This window comes from Drosophila innubila (assembly GCF_004354385.1).
Source record: "Drosophila innubila isolate TH190305 chromosome 3R unlocalized genomic scaffold, UK_Dinn_1.0 2_E_3R, whole genome shotgun sequence".
Taxonomy (NCBI): Eukaryota; Metazoa; Arthropoda; class Insecta; order Diptera; family Drosophilidae; genus Drosophila; species Drosophila innubila.
Window position 1 is genome coordinate 8,384,519 of NW_022995380.1, and position 20,479 is coordinate 8,404,997.

The 20,479-nt window shown below is 40.8% G+C and overlaps 1 protein-coding gene across 1 annotated transcript in view; it reads right to left on the bottom strand.

The window, feature by feature from the left end:
• Positions 1 to 215: 215 nt before the first annotated feature.
• Positions 216 to 20,479, bottom strand: part of LOC117790408 (serine-rich adhesin for platelets) — a 35,334-nt gene continuing 15,070 nt past the window's right edge. Inside the window, exons 2-8 of the mRNA XM_034629851.1 lie at positions 19,952 to 20,008; positions 6,137 to 9,386; positions 3,382 to 4,074; positions 3,176 to 3,321; positions 2,075 to 2,212; positions 1,237 to 2,009; positions 216 to 1,170 (exon numbers count right to left, since the gene is read on the bottom strand). Of these exons, the coding sequence (XP_034485742.1) occupies positions 765 to 1,170; positions 1,237 to 2,009; positions 2,075 to 2,212; positions 3,176 to 3,321; positions 3,382 to 4,074; positions 6,137 to 9,326 (5,346 nt within the window). The 5' untranslated portion in view covers positions 9,327 to 9,386; positions 19,952 to 20,008 and the 3' untranslated portion in view covers positions 216 to 764. The remainder of the gene's footprint in view (positions 1,171 to 1,236; positions 2,010 to 2,074; positions 2,213 to 3,175; positions 3,322 to 3,381; positions 4,075 to 6,136; positions 9,387 to 19,951; positions 20,009 to 20,479) is intronic.

Here is a 20,479-nt window from a genome sequence, read left to right on the forward strand (position 1 = left end):
AGTTCCAAATATTTGTGGCCCTCTCCATTGAAAACAAAGCACCATAGTTAATAATTTTAAATTTTTAATTTTTATCGCTTTAGATATAAAAAGGTGAAAGATATTAAACCATAGATCTGCTGAGCACAAATTCAATTCAAAGCGAATAGTCACTCTGTGTAATTATAATAGCTTTATTTTGAATAAACCACATTTAATTAAAAAAATTAAAAAAGTAAATAATAAAGTTACTTTCGCAGTATTTATTTATTTGCATATTGATAGATATACAATATTGTACGTGTACGTATGGATATTTTAACAAACACCAATGTATTTCCTTAACAACCCGAATTAGAATTTTAAATAGTTCTCAACGGTTGCTGCGTATAATAATAAGTAAAGTATGTATAAATAGTTGCATAGTGTATTAACTAACAATTAAGAATAAACTAGAATTAATTAAAGTTTCACTGTTGACAGATTTGTATTTTAAGACAGTTTCCGCGCGATGTTCGAATTTGGCACGCTCGGGCAAAAAAGTGTACAATTTATTGGATATTATCGTATCGTCGTTTTATTATCGTTTTTGGGGTGAATCAATTAAGATAGATTTCATGTTTCGACGTATATAATAAGCATCTAGGTACGGAACTCTGACATGTGAGTCCATAATAAGTATACTAAACTAATCAAAGGACTAAAATCATATGATAAACTTGTATAATAAATAATATTAGCTTTGCTGATAATTATCAATTATAATTGAGTTATGTTAACTTGGGCTATTCATGGGACGCCTGCTGCTGCTGATAGCTGCACACTATTTTGGCCGCATCATTCATCATCTTGGCCGTGGAGCGCACCAAAAACATGAGGTGACACTCGTCGTAGACGGTCAGTTCGACCCGTGTGCGCACTAGGCCATGTAAAACTGTTGCTCGCTCCAGATCCAGCCAACGTTGCAGTGCCAGCTCTCGTTCCTTTGTAGCGCCGGTGAGTGCTACATCCGAGGGACCCCAGAGCACAAATTCCAGCACTGACTTGGCCTTGGACAGCGATTCGGCGCGTTCCTGTTGCAGAATGTCGGCCAGAATGGGCGTGATTTTCGTGGTGGGCAGCATGTCGGTCAGTGCACCGTGTGCGCATTTGCAGAGCGTTCCCATGGGCTCCTCGTCATCGTTGTTGTGGCTGTAAGGAGGAGACCAGTTAGTACAGAATTTTACAGATGTGAATATGAATAGCCGCTTGACATACCCTTGTAGCACACAGAGGCGCGCCTGTGCATCCTTGTTATCCATGTCCTTTGACAGCACCACATTGGAGAGACTCAACGGTGTCTCCTCAATGGCCTTTGCCTGGAGATTCTTCATGCCATTGACCAACTGCAGCATAATGAATGCCACCTCTCTGGTCATGACATCATCAAAGGCGGGCATGGAACTGGCCGTCGTTGTACTCTCCTCGCCAGCGTTGACAGCTGAATTGATGGACGATGTCGACTCCTCATTCAATGTGCTAAGATTCTGCACAGAAACCACATTGCGCAAAGCATTTCCGCCAGCTGCGTCCTTAAGGCCACTTAGATTTGGTATTGAGCCACGGAAGTTGAAGTTGCTCTTGTCCAGCACTTGAGATTTACCCTTCAGAATGGCTCCAATCGATTGCAACGTTTCCAGCTGAAGTCTTGGCAACACAGATATGGTTGCCTGCAGCAATGTCACCTCTGTGGTGGGCATCAACGGCAGCTGGTAGCTGGGAACCAGATCGCAAAATTCGGTTATCGGATTGAGCACGTCGCAGACGCCGCCCGTCAATTGGCTCAACTCGCCGCCCACGCCGGCCAATTGATTGCAATCGGCGGAAAGGGCTAAGGTCACTGGAGATGTGGTCCACAGGGCGGCATGGAACGCCTTTTTGCCCACAACAAAGGCCTGAGCGCCATCTAGGATGCTAAAGTCCTCGTAGCGTAAGTTAATGGCATTGGCCAGCGGTCTCAAAGCCGCGGGAACAACTGGCGTTTGCTGGAGCTGAGGAGAAGAACAATGAGTTTGGTGAAAAGTGTAAGAGAACCAAGAGATTTGTATGATCTCACCTGATCGAGCACCTGGGCAAGTGCTTCATGATTGGCCACCACGACAGCTGTGTAGTTATCCTCGATGGTCTTGTGCACGACACTGCGTCCTTTGCGCATGCGCAAACGATTCGTGGCCTTGCTGCGATTCTTGTTGCCCTGTAAAAGTTCAGATAAGATAAGAATTTCAGTTGAACGGAATTGAAGGTAAATATAACGGTATCTTAACAAAGTGGAGCCAAAAATACAAATTCAAATAGGAAAAAATTCAGAGTAAAAACTTTGCAAAATATCTAGTTGATTAAAGTTAGGGTAGATTCGAATTTCTCGAATCGCTTGAATTTATTTTAAATGAAACTTAAAAAAATATTAACTATCAAAAAGATTTTATTAAAGATATAAAAAATAATATTAAAATAATTTTGATTTTGAACTTTCTTTATTTTTATCTTTTTAAATATTTATACTTCTTTTAAATACATTTTTTGCAATGCTGTTTCCTAACTTTAAGTATTTATTTACAAGATCCCAAGTTTTACTATATGTACACTCAGAAAAAAATCAAGATTTCCGTACTTAAACAGGCAATTTTCAAGTACAAACGATCTCAAAAGCTGTCTAAGTTCGGAATTTCTAAAGTTGAGAACAAAAGTTCGGTTCTCGCAAGTATGAATATCTTAAAATGAGATTTATAGGGGATACTTTAAGTACGTTTTGATTTTAATTCAAGTCTGAAAAATTTTAAAACTTACTACTTTAAGTACACATAAATCTTGAGCTAATACCGATATGTACTTGTTTCTATTACAAAACATTGTCATAATTAATTATTTTTAATCTTAAGACTTACATTCGTATGTGTACTAAAAGATTGGAAAAAATCGGACTACTATTTCGGAAAGCTGCCATAGGAATGTAAAGTCAGAATTCTAAATTTAAGATCAATTTATACTTAATTCAAGATGTTTAGTACACAGTAATATTAAAATTTTAAGATCGAAACGGTATAAATTTAAGTACGGTCCCACCTAATTTAGATGGCATATTTTTCTGAGTGTAGCCAATTATCATATTTTTAATATTACTTGTCAATTGTTTTTTAGGAAATCGAGTTGAACCTACCATGGGCATGCCCCAGACGCTGTCATTGATATCGGTGGCCACATCCCCTCCAGCCTCGCTGCCGTAGTAACTGTACGGCGCATAGATGTCGAACTCGCCCACCTCGCTGCCCGCATACGAGGCCGAGATGACGCGTGGAATGTTGGCTATAAGTAAAAATATAGTTAGCAAGCAGGATAATGTTAAGCTTAAACTCAATGACATACCCAAGCTGTTATTTAGGCCATAGTTGCGAACTGGCCCGTACTCGCTGCGCGTATAGCTGGCAATCGAGGCCGTATCCGAGTAGATGTTGTTGCGTCTGCTCGTTGGGTTCAAACGTTGCCCCGCGACGTTGGTCAGGTCGAGGTTGCTGCTGCGTGTTGGTGGCATTGGTGGCGTTGATGCTGCAGCTGTTGCCGATGTCGTTGTTGTCGTTTTGTTTGTGTTGGTGTTGGTGTCGTTGCCTATTTTGACCAGCTCGTACATGTTCTCATAGTCGCGTTTATCCTTCAGATAGCTGTCTATAGTGCTGTTTATCTTTCGCACCGAATCCTTCAAGCTGCTGCGTTGTCCATTGTCCGTGGCATCGTGTGCACGCTGCTCAAAGATTTCCAGCTTGCTCGATATGGACATCTTTGTCTCGACCTTCTTCGGCTGCCGCTCAAAGGTGCTCGTCCGGCTATTCATCGTGGTCGCTGTGCCTGTCGTAGTGGTTGTGGTGGTGCTACCTGTGGGTGGTTTACCCGCATCATAGCTTTTGGACTGATCGGCCGTTACATTCTCACCGTTTGACGAGCAAATGGAGATAGTATCGGTAAGTATGCCACGCTTACGGACCAGTTCCAATTGCGCCTCACGCTCCCGCATGCTTGCCGTACGTTCCGGCTTGCGCGGCGCAATTGAGGAGCGAATTTCACCTGAGCGAGAGGAGATTGATTAGAATTATTACAGATCTTTAAATAAGCAGTATGTAAAAATATTTGAAATTTAAAAATGCAATTTAATTAGCAATTTAAAAAGTAGTGCTCATGAAATAACCCTTTTTATTAGCATTCAAAAATGAAATGCAGTGTAGAATTTTGCAAATTTAATGCAGAATCAAATTAGAGTTGAGTAGTCGATTTTTCATGGAAATCGAATCGATTTAATTAACTCGATTGAATCAAGTTAATATAGTTAAAAATTTATGTACAAGTATTTTTACATCACTAGCTAAAGGCAACTATTCACACTCTGTAAAATTCATTTGATATTTTTAATGTTTAAGGAAGTATTCCATGTATTAGGGGCAACAGGTGGCTGCATAATCTGCGACACTAATTATGATTTCGACCCAAATTCATGTCAAATTACAAATCGCATAATGGTGGCCTACAGTCTGGCGCAGCTGTGGACCAAGATGTCTTTGCCACGGCAGTCACTGATGAGCTGCCCTCCCCTTCACTTTCCTCCCCTTGCTTCTTCAGCAGTGGCAGCAGGTGTAACAAGTTCTCGCCACATTGGCCTGACCACAAAATGTCAGCTAAGAAAATGGGTCTCGACTCCAAAGTCGACTCTATTCTCGTTTCGCTAGTTTTCTAGTGGTTGTTCTTCTTCTTCTTCTTCTTGTTCATCTGGTAGTGGCTAAGCATTCACCTGTGGTTACCTCATTGGCTTTGGGCTTTGGTTTGTTTTCATTTCAGTTTTTTGTGTTCTTGCTGTTCATCTGTAAAACCACATAGTTTGGCTTGCTCACTTAACCTACTTTAATCTGGCTACCTGGCTATGGCTATAGGAAGCGACCGATCGCTGCTTTGACTCACTGTATGCTTGTGCCCGTTATATTGATTGAAAATGCGTAACTCGTTTTGCTTCGCTTTGGTTCTACTTTCAACATTCTTGAAGTGCCACTTGGCCAGACTTTAAGTGCTTCAAGAGACCCTTTAGACCCACATATTGAAGGTCGCAGTGAACGTGATCTGTTTGCGCTTTCTATTCTTGGTTTTCAATTGAAATTGGAATTGAAATTGGATCATGACTTGAGTTACACCCACAAGCGCAGAGAATTTTAAAGCTTGTTTATGGAATTCGAGCGTCCTATTGACACAGTTAATAAATTAGCAAACTTCCAACATTTTAGATTCAGTTTCAATTCATTTTAGCATCGTTTTATTTAATTCATTTAAAAAACTCTTTTTATACCCGTTACTTAAAAAATAAGTAAAAGGGTATATTATGTTCGTTTGAATGTGAGTAACAGGAAGAAGGAGGCATCTCCGACCCTATAAAGTATATATATTCTTGATCAGCATCAACAGTCGAGTTGATATGGACATGTCCGTCTGTCCTAGATCTGGGTGCCTAGATCTCAAAGACTATAAGAAATTTAGATTCCAAATTTGGCACACAGATTTCTATAGACCCCACGCAGGAAAAGTTTGTTTTAAATTCTTAAATTAAGTCGCTAAAAACCATTACACCCACAGCTTTTAAGATATTACAGTTTTTATGATAATTAACGTTATCTATTAATATTATCTATAATATCACTTAGCCGCAGTAAGATCGGACAAGTAGGACGGGAGTTATAGCTAACCAAAGTTATTAATAAAGTTATTATTTCAATACAATTACCTAAAAGTATGCAGTAGTTTTTATTCGGTAATAATTTCTTTAAAGTGCTTTTATATATATTGAAATAAGTAACGGGTATCCTAAGGTCGGGATCTCGACTATAGCCTTTCCCACTTGTTTTACTTTAATTGCTTTCATATTTGCATGACATGATTTTATATTTAAGCTACGAAAATGGTTTAATAAAAATTCTTCTTTTATTTTTAAAGTATATAACTAAATACTATAAATAAATTATGACTGGATGAATTATATAATCAAGTTTTTTCGAACTTAAAGGTTTTAAAGGAAAGAGATCCGACTTAGGTTCAAGGGTTACATATGTATTTATGAGGACTTAGCTGACGATTCGAACACACGACTTACCCAAATTGGCATAAACGTTGTCCGCCTTGGATTTGATGGATCCCCCAGCACTGGGATTGCCACTGATCTTTGCCGAATCCACGCTACTCGCGCTCAGTGTGGCAGTCAGCTCGGTCTTCTGCTTGCGACGCAGCTCGGCACTTTTGGGGGGCGGTGGGCGTGCCGGCTTGTTGGCCTCATGGGCACGCTGTCCCTCGCTGTGGCTGGCACGCAGCGGCGGTGCTGGCGGTTTGGCGGTGACCACAGCCACCGTTTGTGCTGAAACCGTATCGTTAGTCTTGGTGATATCCTTGACCACCTCAACGGCGGTGGGATTGATGTCAATGGGATGTATGATAACGAGACGTGGCTTGCCCACAACGCTGCCATCGTCGCCCGTGCAGATCTCCGTGTAGACACTGTTCTCCTTCTTGGACAGTGGATCGTTGGATTTGCTGCCTCCATTGCTGCCCATGCGTAGGAATTTCTTGATGGAGAACTTGGATTTCTGTTTCTGTGGCGGCGACGCAGTGGGTGACTTTTTGGCTGCACTCTGTGGATCCACGAGGCCAGCGGCGGCCAGGCACTCCTCGGACATGGACAGATGCCGTTGATTGCGTGGCGTTGGCTCCGGGGTCAAGGGTTGCTTTAGATTCAACACGGAGCTGGCCGACTGCAGCTGCAGCTGCTTTGCCGCATTCGCACGTTGCATCACAAAGGTGTTGAGACTACGGAACTTGGGATTGATTACGGCACGCTCTCGCTTATCCTTCTCACGTATAACGGGAGCTGCCGCTGCCACAGCTGGTTTCTTTGTATACAAATTGCAGGCTGGAGTTGTTGCTGCTGTTGTTATTTCAACTGTTGCTGCTGCTGTTGTTGTTGTTGTTGTTTGTGGTGGTGTTGTTGTCGCTTCATTGGCAGCAACTGTTGCCGCCTCCGCCTTGGTTGCCTGCTCGAACTCAACTACCAAACTGTAATCTCGCTCCGGCGTAGGAGGTGCACTCAGTTTTGGCTCCGGCGGCGGATTCGGCGCTTTGCCCTTCTTTAGCTTGGCATCATCTTTGGCTGACTCAGATGTTGCTGCTGCCGCTGCCGCAGCAGCTGCTGCTGTTGCTGCTAATAAATTCTCACTCGATTTGGAAATTGCCGTTTGCAGTTGACTGATAAATTGTTGCTCAGCGCTGCTTGGATGTCGCTTGCTCATAAAGCTCTTCATTGGCGAAGTGTTGTTGTTGTTGCTGTTGTTGTTGTTGAGCGTGCTGTTGTTGCTGTTGCTGCTGCTGGTGACGAGCGGCTTTGCTGGCAACTCGGGCTTTTTCAGACCGTGCAGAAACGAAGGACGCGCATCGATTTTCATCGGAGGCGGCGGAGATTTGGGCAACGCTGGCAGCTGCTGGGAAACCGCATCCGTTGTTGTCTCCTGCTGCTGTTGCTCCAGCTTGTTGTCCGGATCGGCGCTGCCATCGGGTTCGCCATGGAGTTCGCGACTCTTGACCGCTGCCTGATTGCCAGACTGATCGCCGATTTGTATATCCTCGTAGTCCGAGTTGTTGGTGCTGGCACTGAGCTTCTTCTCCACCTGCGAGCGCTGCTCGTTGCCACCCTTGAGGACGCCATTGGGCAAGTTCTTGTACTCGCTGCCAATACTAATGCCAATGCCAGAGTCGGACTCGCTGCGTATCATGTTGTAGACGTTCTCCTCATCGGAGCTGCCGTCGAAGCTGCTGCCCGTCGAGTCGAGGGCATCATCCGAGCTGCACTTGGTGACAATCAAACCATCTGAGGTTATTTTGCTGGTCATAAAGTTGCCCTCATGCAGATTGTAGCTGGCGGCGCGTGTCTTCGAGCTCAGCAACATGTCCGTTATGTATTGTGAGCTGGAGTAGTGTGAATTGGTGGCCTCCGTTTGGGCGCTGGCCACGCCCACCTGTTCACTGAACTTGCCATCGGGCAGATTCTCGTAGCTCAGTTGGGTTTCAACCACATCGTAGTAGGCGGAGACGCCATTCTCCGTGTCCGAGCAGTTGCTGTCCGTGTCGGAATATTTGTGGCACACGTTGACCTTGGGCTTGGTATGATCCTTGGTTATGGGCGCGTTCCGTGCGATTGGCTTCTTAAGGTCAAGAAATGGCTTCGATGAATCGCTCAGCGAGCTCAGTTCAAATTTGATTTTGCTGCTGTTGCTGCTGCTGCTGCTGCTGCTGCTGATGTTACTTACAACTGTTGCTGTTGCTGTTGTCACTGCTGCTGTGGCAGAGTTCTCGCTCTGCTTTTGCTTTTGTTGTAATGTTTCGGAGATCTCATCTAATAGCGATTTCTCCATGGCTCGCTCAATGGGCGGACTATCCTTGCCATCACGCGAGCATGTTGCTGCCGTGCTCTTCACCAGCGTTGGGGTCAATGTTGTTGTCACCTTTTTGTTGCAGCTGCTGGTTATGGTGCTCTTAATGGTTGTGGCTGTTTTTGTTGTTGTAGGCTTCGCTGTGATGGCACTGCAACTTGCTGCAGTTGTTGTTGTCTTGGCCGTTGCAGTTGTTGTTGTCTTGGCTAACTCAGCTGCTGCCTTGCTGGACGCATTTGACTTTTTGGGCTGCCCAAAGGGCATCACATTGATCGTAAGCGTTTGCTTTTTGCCCTCTTTGTCCACCTGGGGCGCCCCCAGCTTAAGTGCCGCAAATGACTTCTTAATGTTGTCCTGGGCATCGCCCAGCAAGTTGCCATTGTTCATATTAAAGTCCGTGTTGGCGCGCGTGATGCGTTTCAGCTCGACGGCTTCCTCATCGTCTGTTTCCGTGACGGCCATGTCATCGTGCTCGTTGCCCAGATTCATAAAGTCATGATCATCATCATCGTCATCATCATCCTCCGACCATTCACCGCCATAGCCAATGATCTCATGCAGCTGCTTGGGAAAACACACTTTGCCAGTCTTATTCGAATTTCCCGAGTTGCTGCTCATCTTGCTGAAGGTGTTGCTGCTCGTGGTCAGACGTACGCCGAAGGCCTTCTTGATAATGCTCTTGGCCGGCGTCTTGTGCTTGTTGGGATAGTCAGTCTTGGTTTGACTCTCCGATTTGAGAGCATTTCCCAGCTTTCCAGCGGCAGCAGCGGCTGCTGCTTTGTGCTCATCCTTGGACTTGAAACAGTTGGAGCACAAATCCTTTTTCCACGCATTCTGCGTAAAGTGCGAACAAATTGAGGAAGACATTCTTTGAATTGTCTGCTGTTTGTTGCTGTTGTTTGTTACGTTGCCACCTTAGGCCATATTCTGTAAAGATATTAAAAATAAAAATAAGTAATGAGTTATTAGCGCATAAACTTAACATGAAACAACTGTTAAAAAATATAACTTTCTTTGCAACAGTTGCGCAAGCACTGACAGCAATTGTGCTGCTGTTGCTGTTGTTGTTGCTGTTGCATTGGGCATGCCAACAATTAACTTTCACTGCGCAGCTTCTGCTGCATACCTCAACAATATTGAATGCAAATATAAGAGCGTCCCATCCCATTTCCCTTCTCTTCCCCTCTTCACCTCTCTTGCAACCGTTGACCATGTGTTTGGTCATTGAATGTCTTTGCCAAAAACATTCATTTAACATGGAAACTATCAATCAATCTTCATCTTGATAATGAAATTATTGAAATTTGCTGCTGTTGTCGACATTGTTGTGGGCTATTGTTGTTGTTGTTGTTGTTGCTGCTTATGGCTGGTCATGAGACATGAAGATTCACAATGTTTATCACATGGCCATCGACAAAGCTGTGTTTGCGTCGAGGTCTCTACTCTCCTCAGTCTATGATTGCTGTTGGGTAATCAGTTGCATGGCTTTGTTGCTGCTGTTGTTAGTGTTGCAATTGCTGCCGTTGTTAGTTAGTTTGTTTATATTTGCGCTTTAACTTGTCGCATGTGTAAATGACTTTCTAAAACTGTTCAGGAAAGTGACTGTCCAACTCTGCTGTCTGTGTTGTCACTGCAACTGCAATGACTTACAACGGCAATGTACAAAAAATACTAGTAGGAAATGCTACGACAAACTTAACAGAGTCTTTGTTCTTTTTTAGTATAGAGTCCAAAATTGCGAAGCAGCAACAGTGTTGCCTAAAATCCAATTCAAAAACTGGTTTGTCTAAACAGCAATAGTTATAATTATATCGTTGGCTTCCTTAAGAAGTTCTTTGGCGGGTTGAAACAAAGAAATAATGCAATAATTACGAGTACAGTTCTCACAATCACAATCATATCCAAAGGCGTTTCTTCTGTAACAGTTTGAAGATTACTCACAACATAAAGAACAAAGAGAACTCTTGAACAATGCAGCGTTATGTCTTTAAGTCATTAGCCCTCTTTAACACCAGCAACTAAGTTAGGTTGGCAAGTCAATTCGGGCAGCACATTGCTGCGGGGTATAATTCGGAAAGTGTTGCTGTTGTTGACAACAACGGCGACAACACCCACCAAAATGAAAACACAACAGCAAAGCTGACAGCAGTCACAGTTTTGTCTCCTTCTCCTTCTCCTACTTCTTCTTTTAAAGCTCTTGGCTCATTTATCAACGCCAACGAAAGTTGACCCATTGTTAAATGTTGGCGGCGTGCAACGTCTGCCTCTTGATGCTACGCTGGATTTTTGCAGCAGCAACATCTGCTCCATTTTTTTTGGGTCAGCGTTTTGGCTAAACGTTAATAAACATAAATCTTTGCTTAATGCAATCCAACCGCAACAACAATTGGCATCATGCAGTGGCCACGAGGGGAGGGTGGAGGGGGGGAGGTGGTAAGCGTACCCAATTGCATAACTGTGGCATGCAAATGTTGCCGTTGCTGTAGTTGTTGTTGCTGCTGTTGCTTTTTTTTCATCTTTTTTTGCATATCGCATTTGTTTGTCCGTGTTACACATAAATTTTGCTCAGTTTGTTTGTTGTTTTTCGTTAATTGTTTGCATTTTTTCTTTCACTCAATTTGCATTTGGTTGCGGCATCGATTGCCAATTTGTTTATGGCCCCAAACGAGGTTGCATTCTCATGCAATTGCTAACCAAATAGAGGCCAAAATGGGGCTACAATTCACACGCTGATTCGATTCAGTTAATACATCATAAGGGATTAGCTTCCACAACTCCACAAAGTAGAAACTGGCAAGTTGCAGCAAATTGTGGCGCTATTTGACCATAAAAGTGGACATCCGAGCCAGGCCAACATCTTGTTTTGCTGCGGAACTCTCGCCAAAAGAAATGCTGTTTCCATTCCCCCAACAAAAACAGAGAGATAGAGAGAGAGAGAGCGAGAGAGAGATATTAAGCCAAGTTCCTTGTGCTGTCGCAGAAATGTAACACAAATAAATCTGCATATATTTCATGCTTGAAACTAGACGGATCTGGAGTCAAAGACAGGACGGGGTGTTAGCTCGTTAGCCGACCGATAAAGCAAAAATTGGTACTCGTCCAAACTCGGTCAGCTGGGCAGCATTTAATTGATGCAGCACAATGTTTTAAGTGTTGGCATTTTTGTTTTACTTTTTGTTTTTTTGGTTGAAACTCGTTTTGTGCCATGTTGTGCCGTCAACCCATTTCAATATTTTGCATTTGGCTTAAACCAATCGCTTGGCATACAAATCTGTGCCGCTTGCAGGCAGCAAAACAGTTAACTGACCGACGTCTGAGAGAATCAAAGACCAAATGGGGCCAACAGGTTTAACCAACAGCAGCACACGGAAACTTCTCTTCTCTTTTTATGTTCGATTGCATTTTTTCTCACTCATCTCTCTCGTTGTTTGCTTTTTTTTTTTTTTGTGTTACCTGTTAACGGTTGGCAATTGTCAGTTTGCACTTGGCCAATGCGAATGTGCAAATTGGCGCTTGGGGGCTCCATTGATGCGTGTAGAATGCGTGGAATTTTGTATACATCTATCTGTATAGAATTCATGCAGTAAAGAGAATGTTACATCGACTATGATGATTGAATCAAACAGCTGAGGCATTAACAATCAAATCAAATGCTCCATTAGCCACTCTGCCACTTGGTTGCTCCAACTGAGTCACAATTCCAAGCTGCCACCTCACCCAATTCACAGCTCTACAAATTACCATGAGAGATTCCCCAGAAGTCAAAAATCAAGCAGAAAAATAATAGGCAGGCATAACGAGAAATGATCTGAGGAGATATTTAAATTAGACTTTTGCTCTGAGATCTGAGTTTGTTCCACATTTACATGGGAGATTTATGCGTGGCTGCGTCGACAGCTTCTTCTTTTCTTCTGACGTTTCTTCTCTTGTCCATTTCCCCATTTCCCACTTCCATTCACTCAGATGTTTATTTATATATGTTGAATGTTATGTAAATGCCACAGATATATACACCTGCGATATGCGTGCCACAGTTCTGTCTTTCGGATTATGCAAAACACTTCTACGCACTTTTAAATTTATTTTTATTCCCTTAGTTGTGCGTATAGAAAAACACTATGGATCGCTTGACTTCAACTACATATTTGAGTTTTATGGGCGATGACTGATCCAATATTTACGCAAATTGAAATTTATAAATATGAGCAAATTCCTGAGCCAAAAGTATTCTTTTCGGGTTGGGCTCGGTTTGCTTTAGCGGATGTTGTGGGCGCTGCTTTAAATGTCAACGTCTCTGCTCTGTCTCCGACTCGGATAACCCATAAATGGCAGCTGGCAATTAGACGCAAAAAAGTTGCTTAGAGTCATGGAAATTGAGCTCTAATGCGGTTATTCTGATTAGAACAAAAGTCTCAATTAATAATTGTATGCTAGTTTGATTTTAAATTAGCATGTTCAAGCAATAAATGACCAAAAAGGAAAGTCCAAGGTCCAATTTTGATTCTCCAACAAACTATATGTTTCAACTACTATCTAAATTTCTACATATCTCAAAATATACTCAAATTTACTAAAACTTCAAATTCTACTTTTATTTGGACTTCTATTTTTACTTAAAACCATCTCAACTTACATTTTAATTTATTTTTCTACATCTAGTCATAGTTGTGCTTCGACTTCTACATTTTCTTAAATTTACTAAAATTATTTCTGTTTTTACATTTATTTTATCATTAACCACAACTACTTCCACTTTAACTACCCTTTAAAACGTTTTATAAATATTATGAGCACGACTATATGCTAGTTAAAGCATTTTCAGTGCAATTCTCAGAATTAACATAACAGGTAAGTTACAGATTATTAACATGGCAGGGTTCGAACCCTGTTATTTTTCAAACTGTAGTTCTAGTTATGTGATAGGTCGGCGACTCTATTAGCTGAGCCACTATTAGTTTTACTTGTTCTTATACTTTAATTAATTAATAATTGTGTTTTAATATTTGGATTCTTATTCTACGTAGTATTGTCTCCTTTGTACTTCAATTTTCACAATTGTATTTGTATTTAAATCTTCTTCTTGTTCTATTTTTACATCTTTTTCTACTGCTAATTTTTTATACAATTTTTTGAGCGACATTCTAAAAAGTTGTGTTTGTTGAATCTACTTGATATAATCATTTATAATGAATTTTAAGTAATTGCAAAATCCAAAATTAGCGAGATTTTACATAGAATTGAAAGTTCTGCTGTAAAGTTTTATTTTTTACTAAACTTATAGATAAAACCGTAAGATATACGTCATTCAACATGCTCAAAACCATTTCACAGAGTGTTTTCAGTCCAACTCTGATTTCAATGCCAACTTCATTAATAAACAAAGTCAAAGCTGGCAAAAAATATGACTTCAGAACTAATTAAGTTTAGGCATTTGAATTCCTAGACAAACTATAGTCAGGTTTATGCAATTAAAGCCAATTCATAGTTGTCATTAGTCAAATGGCACTCGTTCTCCAAGCTTCAAGCCAACCATTAGGCGGATTTTAAGAACTCGTACTGCCCGGATGTAAGGGGCAGGCAGCAGGCAGCAAACAGCGGTTGTGGCATTTGTCAACAGGTAACACAACAAACTTGTAAGACCACAACAACTGCAACAACAGCAGCAATTAAATTATGTAGAAGTTTGTTTATCAAGTTAAACGCTTTAAGTGAAGAGGAGTTTGTTTATAGAGAAAACCAAAAAGAAGTTTGCTGAGGTTAATTTGAACCTTTTATAGGTAAGATAACTACCTGATTTAATAAAGTTGTTCTCAAAGCAATTCCAATAGGATTATTTGGAAAGATAAACCAGTTTGAGTTTTAGAAAACCTTACAATGACAACTGACTTGAAATCACACGTTGATCAAGATATAAGACTCATTTTGACTGATTTTATGGTTTCACACTTTTAACTCCAAATTCATTTGAGCTTTTTCAAGCCAATTTTGCTATCAATTAACCTGATCTGTCAGCAGAAACACTCTTCTGACTCCATCTGAAGAAGCATTTGGATTGGGATTTGATGGGTGTGCGAATTGAGTCAGATTTGCGGCAAACTTCTTTGATCAAGATTCTTGTAGTGAGGCTGGAAGTATGTTAAATGTACATAACTACAGTGGAATGCAGTAGAATGTATGTATGAATATGCATGTAAGAACGCACTCTTGCTCTTCAGCAAAATGATTCAAGGTTAAGTTCCCATGTCGCCACAGATTGGCGTCGTCTTCGTTTTCATTTGCGTGAGGCAAGGGCAAAAGATGAAACGACGCCAGACTTTTGGGGTGCAGCTGCAGCAACGGCAACAAAAGGCTGCAAATTAAATAAATGGAAACGCATTCATTCATGCAACCGAACGTGGCGTCTGTGTGGTGCCAAGAACAGGTTCCGCTTCCAGTTGCTTCTCCATTTCCATTTCCATTTCCAACTGCAGCTCCATCCCATCTCATTTATTGCTCAGACGCACATGTGTTGCCACAACATGTTGCTTCATTAAATAAATAAGGAGTCCCAAAAGTAAAAAGCAACAACAACAAGAAGAACAAGAACGAAATGTGTCACTTACTTCAAGTTGGCATCGGATTACAACTTTGTGTGTTCGCTTCACACAGTGCTCGTCATCTTTTTATGACCACACACAAACACACATACGCAGATACTTAAATTGTTAACTCTGGTTCCCAACTCTATAATTTTGTTTAATTTTTAATTATGCACAGTAAAAAAACACTTTATGATGCGTACAAACTGTGATAAAAAAAAATGAAGTTCTGGTTCGCCAGCTGTAGCAGACTGTAATAAAAAGTATATAAATAATAAAAAAAAATATTTATAAATGGAAATGGAAAAAACCTGTTGCGTGGGATATGTGTGTATTTGAAATTTTGTCGCCGTTATGTGGCATGCAACAATTTAGCATGCACCATTTGTTGGCTGTCAGGCTACTTGGCCTGGCCAAGACAGTTGCCATTGCCGTTGCAGTTGCAAATTGCGGTTGCATTCATGACTCATGACCCAACAGTCTGTTTTGTTTGTTCCCCACATTTTGTGGTTTGGTCCAGTCAACTGCAGAAATGCCAAAAGAGTGTAAACCAAATATTGGCTTTCGTGGCTTTTTTTTAGGCAAATAGTCTGCCGTTGGCATTAAGTCATCGTGTCGCAGTCGCAGTCTGACAATTGTTTACTATTTGAAAGCCTTTTTGCAACCGGTTCACATTCAAATATTGCCAATGTGCGAGTAGAACCCATAAAACAATGAACGCCCAACGACTTCTACAAATAATGCAATACAATGGCATCTAAACGACGACTGAGCTTAGCTCTACCTACAACAACCTGCTTGACTTTAAAGATCTATAAATTATATATATACCCTGTAAAAGTTGGCAATAAACAGCAAGCAACTGTAGCAAAAATTATATATTTTTTTAAACTATTTCTTAAGCTTGCGTAACATCAAGTCGAGCTTTAAATACTAGCTCAGTTTTTTAGTCAGTTTTCCGCTTATCTGCGACTTCTGATTGCCTTTTTGAGGCGTCAGCTGTGTCTCACTTTTATTTCACAATAAATTAAGAAAAAACAGCAAATACTGTTATAGTAAACCAAGCTAAGAACAATTTGCCAACTCCAATTTTTTGGGCAAGAAAATGTTGTCTGGCCAATATTTTTTTGGGCATGCCACGAAGCAAACAGAGCAACAACTGATGGTATGTATGTCTATATACATATATATATTTATATATATGTATGTGTATGTATGCTTTGTAATTGTATACCAAAGGTCAGCAACTATTTGCATTGCATTTGCAAACAGACAGATAGACAGACAAACCGACAAGGGAGTTCATTTGCCGACAGAAGCTGGCGACAACAGCAACAAATAATCATAATAATTTAGGTTTGAAATTGACATTTGAGATCATGTTAATAATATGTTGCAAAATATTGGTCAAAGTGTTTAAATTTGTGTTTGTTTTCTGTCTAGACGTGCAGTTTAAATTTGTTTATATTCGTATGCTGTTGCTGTTTGGCTTGTAAATTATGCCAAAAGGCCAACATGACAATATGCCACTTAAAGTTGCCAATTTGTGAGCTGGCCAAATGCAATTATTGAGCCAAATAAGCTTGGGCAACCAACTGGTATTATTTAATACAAGGTTTGCCAAAGCAACAACTAATATATTACGTATACGCAATATTGAAAGACTGCAAGGACAAAGGCAATTACGACATGTTGCTGTTGTTATTGTTATTATTTTATTATTGTTTCTGCTTAACTATTATAGAAAGTCAGTGAGCTGCTGCAATGCTGGCCAAGTTCAGAGTTCAATCGAAGTCAAGATAAGAGCAACAGCAAAAGAAAAGCTGAATGAGAGAAGCGTGTCGACAGCCCAGGGGATTGCTGGCGGGGATGGGAGTGAACAGGAAAGTTACTGGGCAAAATTTGTATTGTAACTTTTTGGGCAATGAACCTGCAGACAACAACAACAGCAATGGCAGCAACAATATTGCATTAAATAATCATAAATAACAATGTTGCAGTTACAGCACAGATACAAGTTGCTGTTGCCGTTGTGGATGTTGCTGTTGCCCATCGACCCGCCGGCAACTTGCACTTTTCTTTTGTTTTCGCCGAGCATTGTAGAAAGTGCATGACGCATGGGCTTGAGGTTTTTTGTGGGGGTGCCAGCAACAGCAACAGCAATAGTAACAGCAACAGCAACAGCAGCAGCTGCTTGGCAATGTTTAATTGAGGCAACTTGCAACAGTCTGGCAAACTCACGAGCCTGACAGCTGACGTCGTTGGTCGTGAGAAATGAAATCAATTGAGCTGGCATCGTCTGTCGTCTGTCGACTGTTGTTGTTGTTGTCGTTGTTGTTGCAGTTGCATTTGCATTTGCATTTACACTTTTTGTTGCCGTTAAACGAACTCGAAATGCATTTGTCTGGGCTTAATTAATCAGTGCAACATTGCAACACATTTGAAAGTCAAAGTTTGCTCCGACGCGGTCAACAAACAATTGAGTTGCCGTTGTTAACACGCCCGTCTCAGAGTCAGCGCGTGTTTGGTCCTCGACTTGACGTTTAATTGGCATTAATTACCTGTGTGTACTTTGTGGCCAAATCGCTTCGACTGACAGCAACAACTTTCACTGTCGCCTACGCCAAAAGTGGCAACAGATAGAGAGGGAGACAGAGACAGAGACACAGATACGGACACAGATAGAGATAGAGAGTGAAACCTCAATTGACAATTTCAATTGCGGTAGCGGTAGCGGCAATATTGAAGAGATGTTGTTGCTTATCGCTTTATCTAACGGTCGCTGACAGCTCCCTCCCCCTTCTTCACTCCCACTCTCCCCTCTCATTATCATTTTGACAGCTCGCTTTTGCAATCGCCATCGCAACTTTTGCGCGCGTTTTTCCAGCGGTTTTTGTCGCGACGCGTTTCTCACGCACTGTAAAACGGAGCGTTATACTTTTTTCGTTGTTTTTTTCTCTCTATTTTTTTTTTTGTCATATTTTTTGTGCAATTTGCTTTAATGCACTTTTAATGCAGACAACAATAACAGTAACCGACTGAGATGCTGCTGTCAGTTTATGGCATTAAATGTGAGTGACATTTTTCTTCATTAAATTCAACACATTGTCAACAGCTTTTGTTTAGCATCAGAGTCTCACCCTTTATTTCCTCCCTCAAAGCAAGTGCAATTATTCAGTTTGTCAATCAAGCGAATGCTGCAAGACAGCGGCAACTGGTGCATATATAACATGCAACTTGCATCACTTGAATATCCAACAGTTTAGCACCTAATCTTTAGCTGACTTAATTGATCGTTTGTTCTGCCTCATAAATGTTGCCACAAATTGGTTCTTGTCGCCTACAACATGTTGTTAGTGTGCCACGTGTGCAACATTCGCAATGACATGCCACACAGAGATATTTTTGGAGAAAATTAAAATACATTTCCGAACAGCAAAGAAAGCAGATGGAAAACAATCAAAAAAAAACTAAGACGGTTAACGAGATAAATTTGTCTTGCTTTGTTTTGTTTTGCTCTAGAGTGTAATTTTGTTAGAAATGGAAAGTTTTATTGTTGTCGTCGCTCATTCCAAACATAAAACAAAAATCTCTCAGACTAAACGTTGCAATGCAGCTGCCATTTGTTATTTCGCCTCTATTTCTGTACATTCTCTAAATCTGAAAATCTTTTCAATTGTCTTCAGCAACCGTTTAGTGGGAGTAGCATTTACAAATGGAGACAACTATAGACACTTGAACCTATTAAGGTAATTATAATTAGATTTTACATTTATTTCATATGTTGGCACGCAGTTTTTCATGATCTCTTATACCCAATGGAATTTTGTTTACTTCACAGCGACCATTTTTATACCCTTATTATTATCATTTGTTAAGAATTGTTTAGGTAAATAGATTAAGAAAGCGTTTCCCCCAAAAACGACTGGTTTTATGCAGAACTTAATATGATTTGTAGAGATTCAAATCTTTAAAAATTATTATTTTGGTTAAGCAGAAGAAATAGAACTGTAGCTATTTATTATATATATAAGCCATCTGAAAGGGTATTTCATTTAAGACATTTTCGAAGGTATAATTATCTCTTATTAATTTCTGTAATGGACAATCTCAAGTATTACATCAGAAACTATCATTAAATGATTAAAAACACAATTTATGATGTTAAATAAAGAGCTCAGTAATTCGTTGGGAGATTGTAAATGATTTTTAAAAAATCAAGATAATCTATTTAATGTGAAACGCATTAAAGTCATTATTTAATTAAAATGTTTTCTTATCAATCGAACATTTATTTTCTTTCTAATTTCACTTTTCAGTTAAAAGAGTCTTCCTTTTCCTATCCCTTTAGTTAAGTGCGTTGATTGTCATTTTGAGGCGCTGCACATATTGTTTAATATGTGGCAAATTAAGGTATTCAATTGAATATGCTACTAACGAGTTGTGTGTGGGGCTTCAACAGTTGCCAAGCTGTATTTACAAGCTGTTGCCGTCGATTGCCAGTTGGCAATGCTTCCCGGTATTGCGACACGGGGCAGCCCGTGAGAGTTGCCCCTCCACTTTCCCCTTTACCCCCTCGCTTCTCACCTGCCACACACATACAGACAGACAGACAGACAGACAGAAACACATTGTTAGTGGCAGTCGCATCGAATTACAAGTGTTTTACATGCCAGAGCCTGACAGCTATTCAATTGCATTCGCAGCTTTCAGTTGCACTTACAAATTACACAGTAGAGAGGTAAAGTGGGCGCTATGGGCGTGACCGGCAACCAAATGGCCATGTTGCATGCCAAGCAACACGTTGCAACGTGGCGATGTGGCGACGTTTCGCGGTTACGCATTTTTGCATTCTGTGTGAATTTCTATAGAAAATTATGCACTCATACCAATAAAGAAAAACGTTTTTCTTACCTGTTTCAACTTTGTTCCTGGCACGTTTTGTTGCTCGTTTAGGTTTTTATTGTTTGCCTGAAAAAATATGAAGCAATGCAAAAAGCAACATTAATTTGATTGTTGTCAAAAACAATTGCAATAACAACAACTACAACTACAACTACAAGTACATACTATACAGTTCAATGGCCCCAAGGGGCGCATGCAATTTCAATATTTTTTTTTGCTTTTTGGCTCGCAAATCGAATTACCAAATGTTAAATCCGTGCCTTTTGCCGCCCGCAACATTGTGGCGGCGCCAAGATTCAAGCAATGACCCGAATTCGATGCACGTTGCGCTCGTATTTCTCTTCCTCCCCCTCCTCCACCCTTTCCCTGTCTACGTTTTTAAGCCAGGCCAAGCGTGGTTCAGACATCGAGGTGTTGGCATTTACAATGCATTTTTAATCGAACTTAAAGCTTTATTGTATTGTCACTCTCACAAGCTGTTGATCAAGTTGCAGCCAGTTTTATGCACTTGAACACTTGGCTTTTTATGCCTTTCAA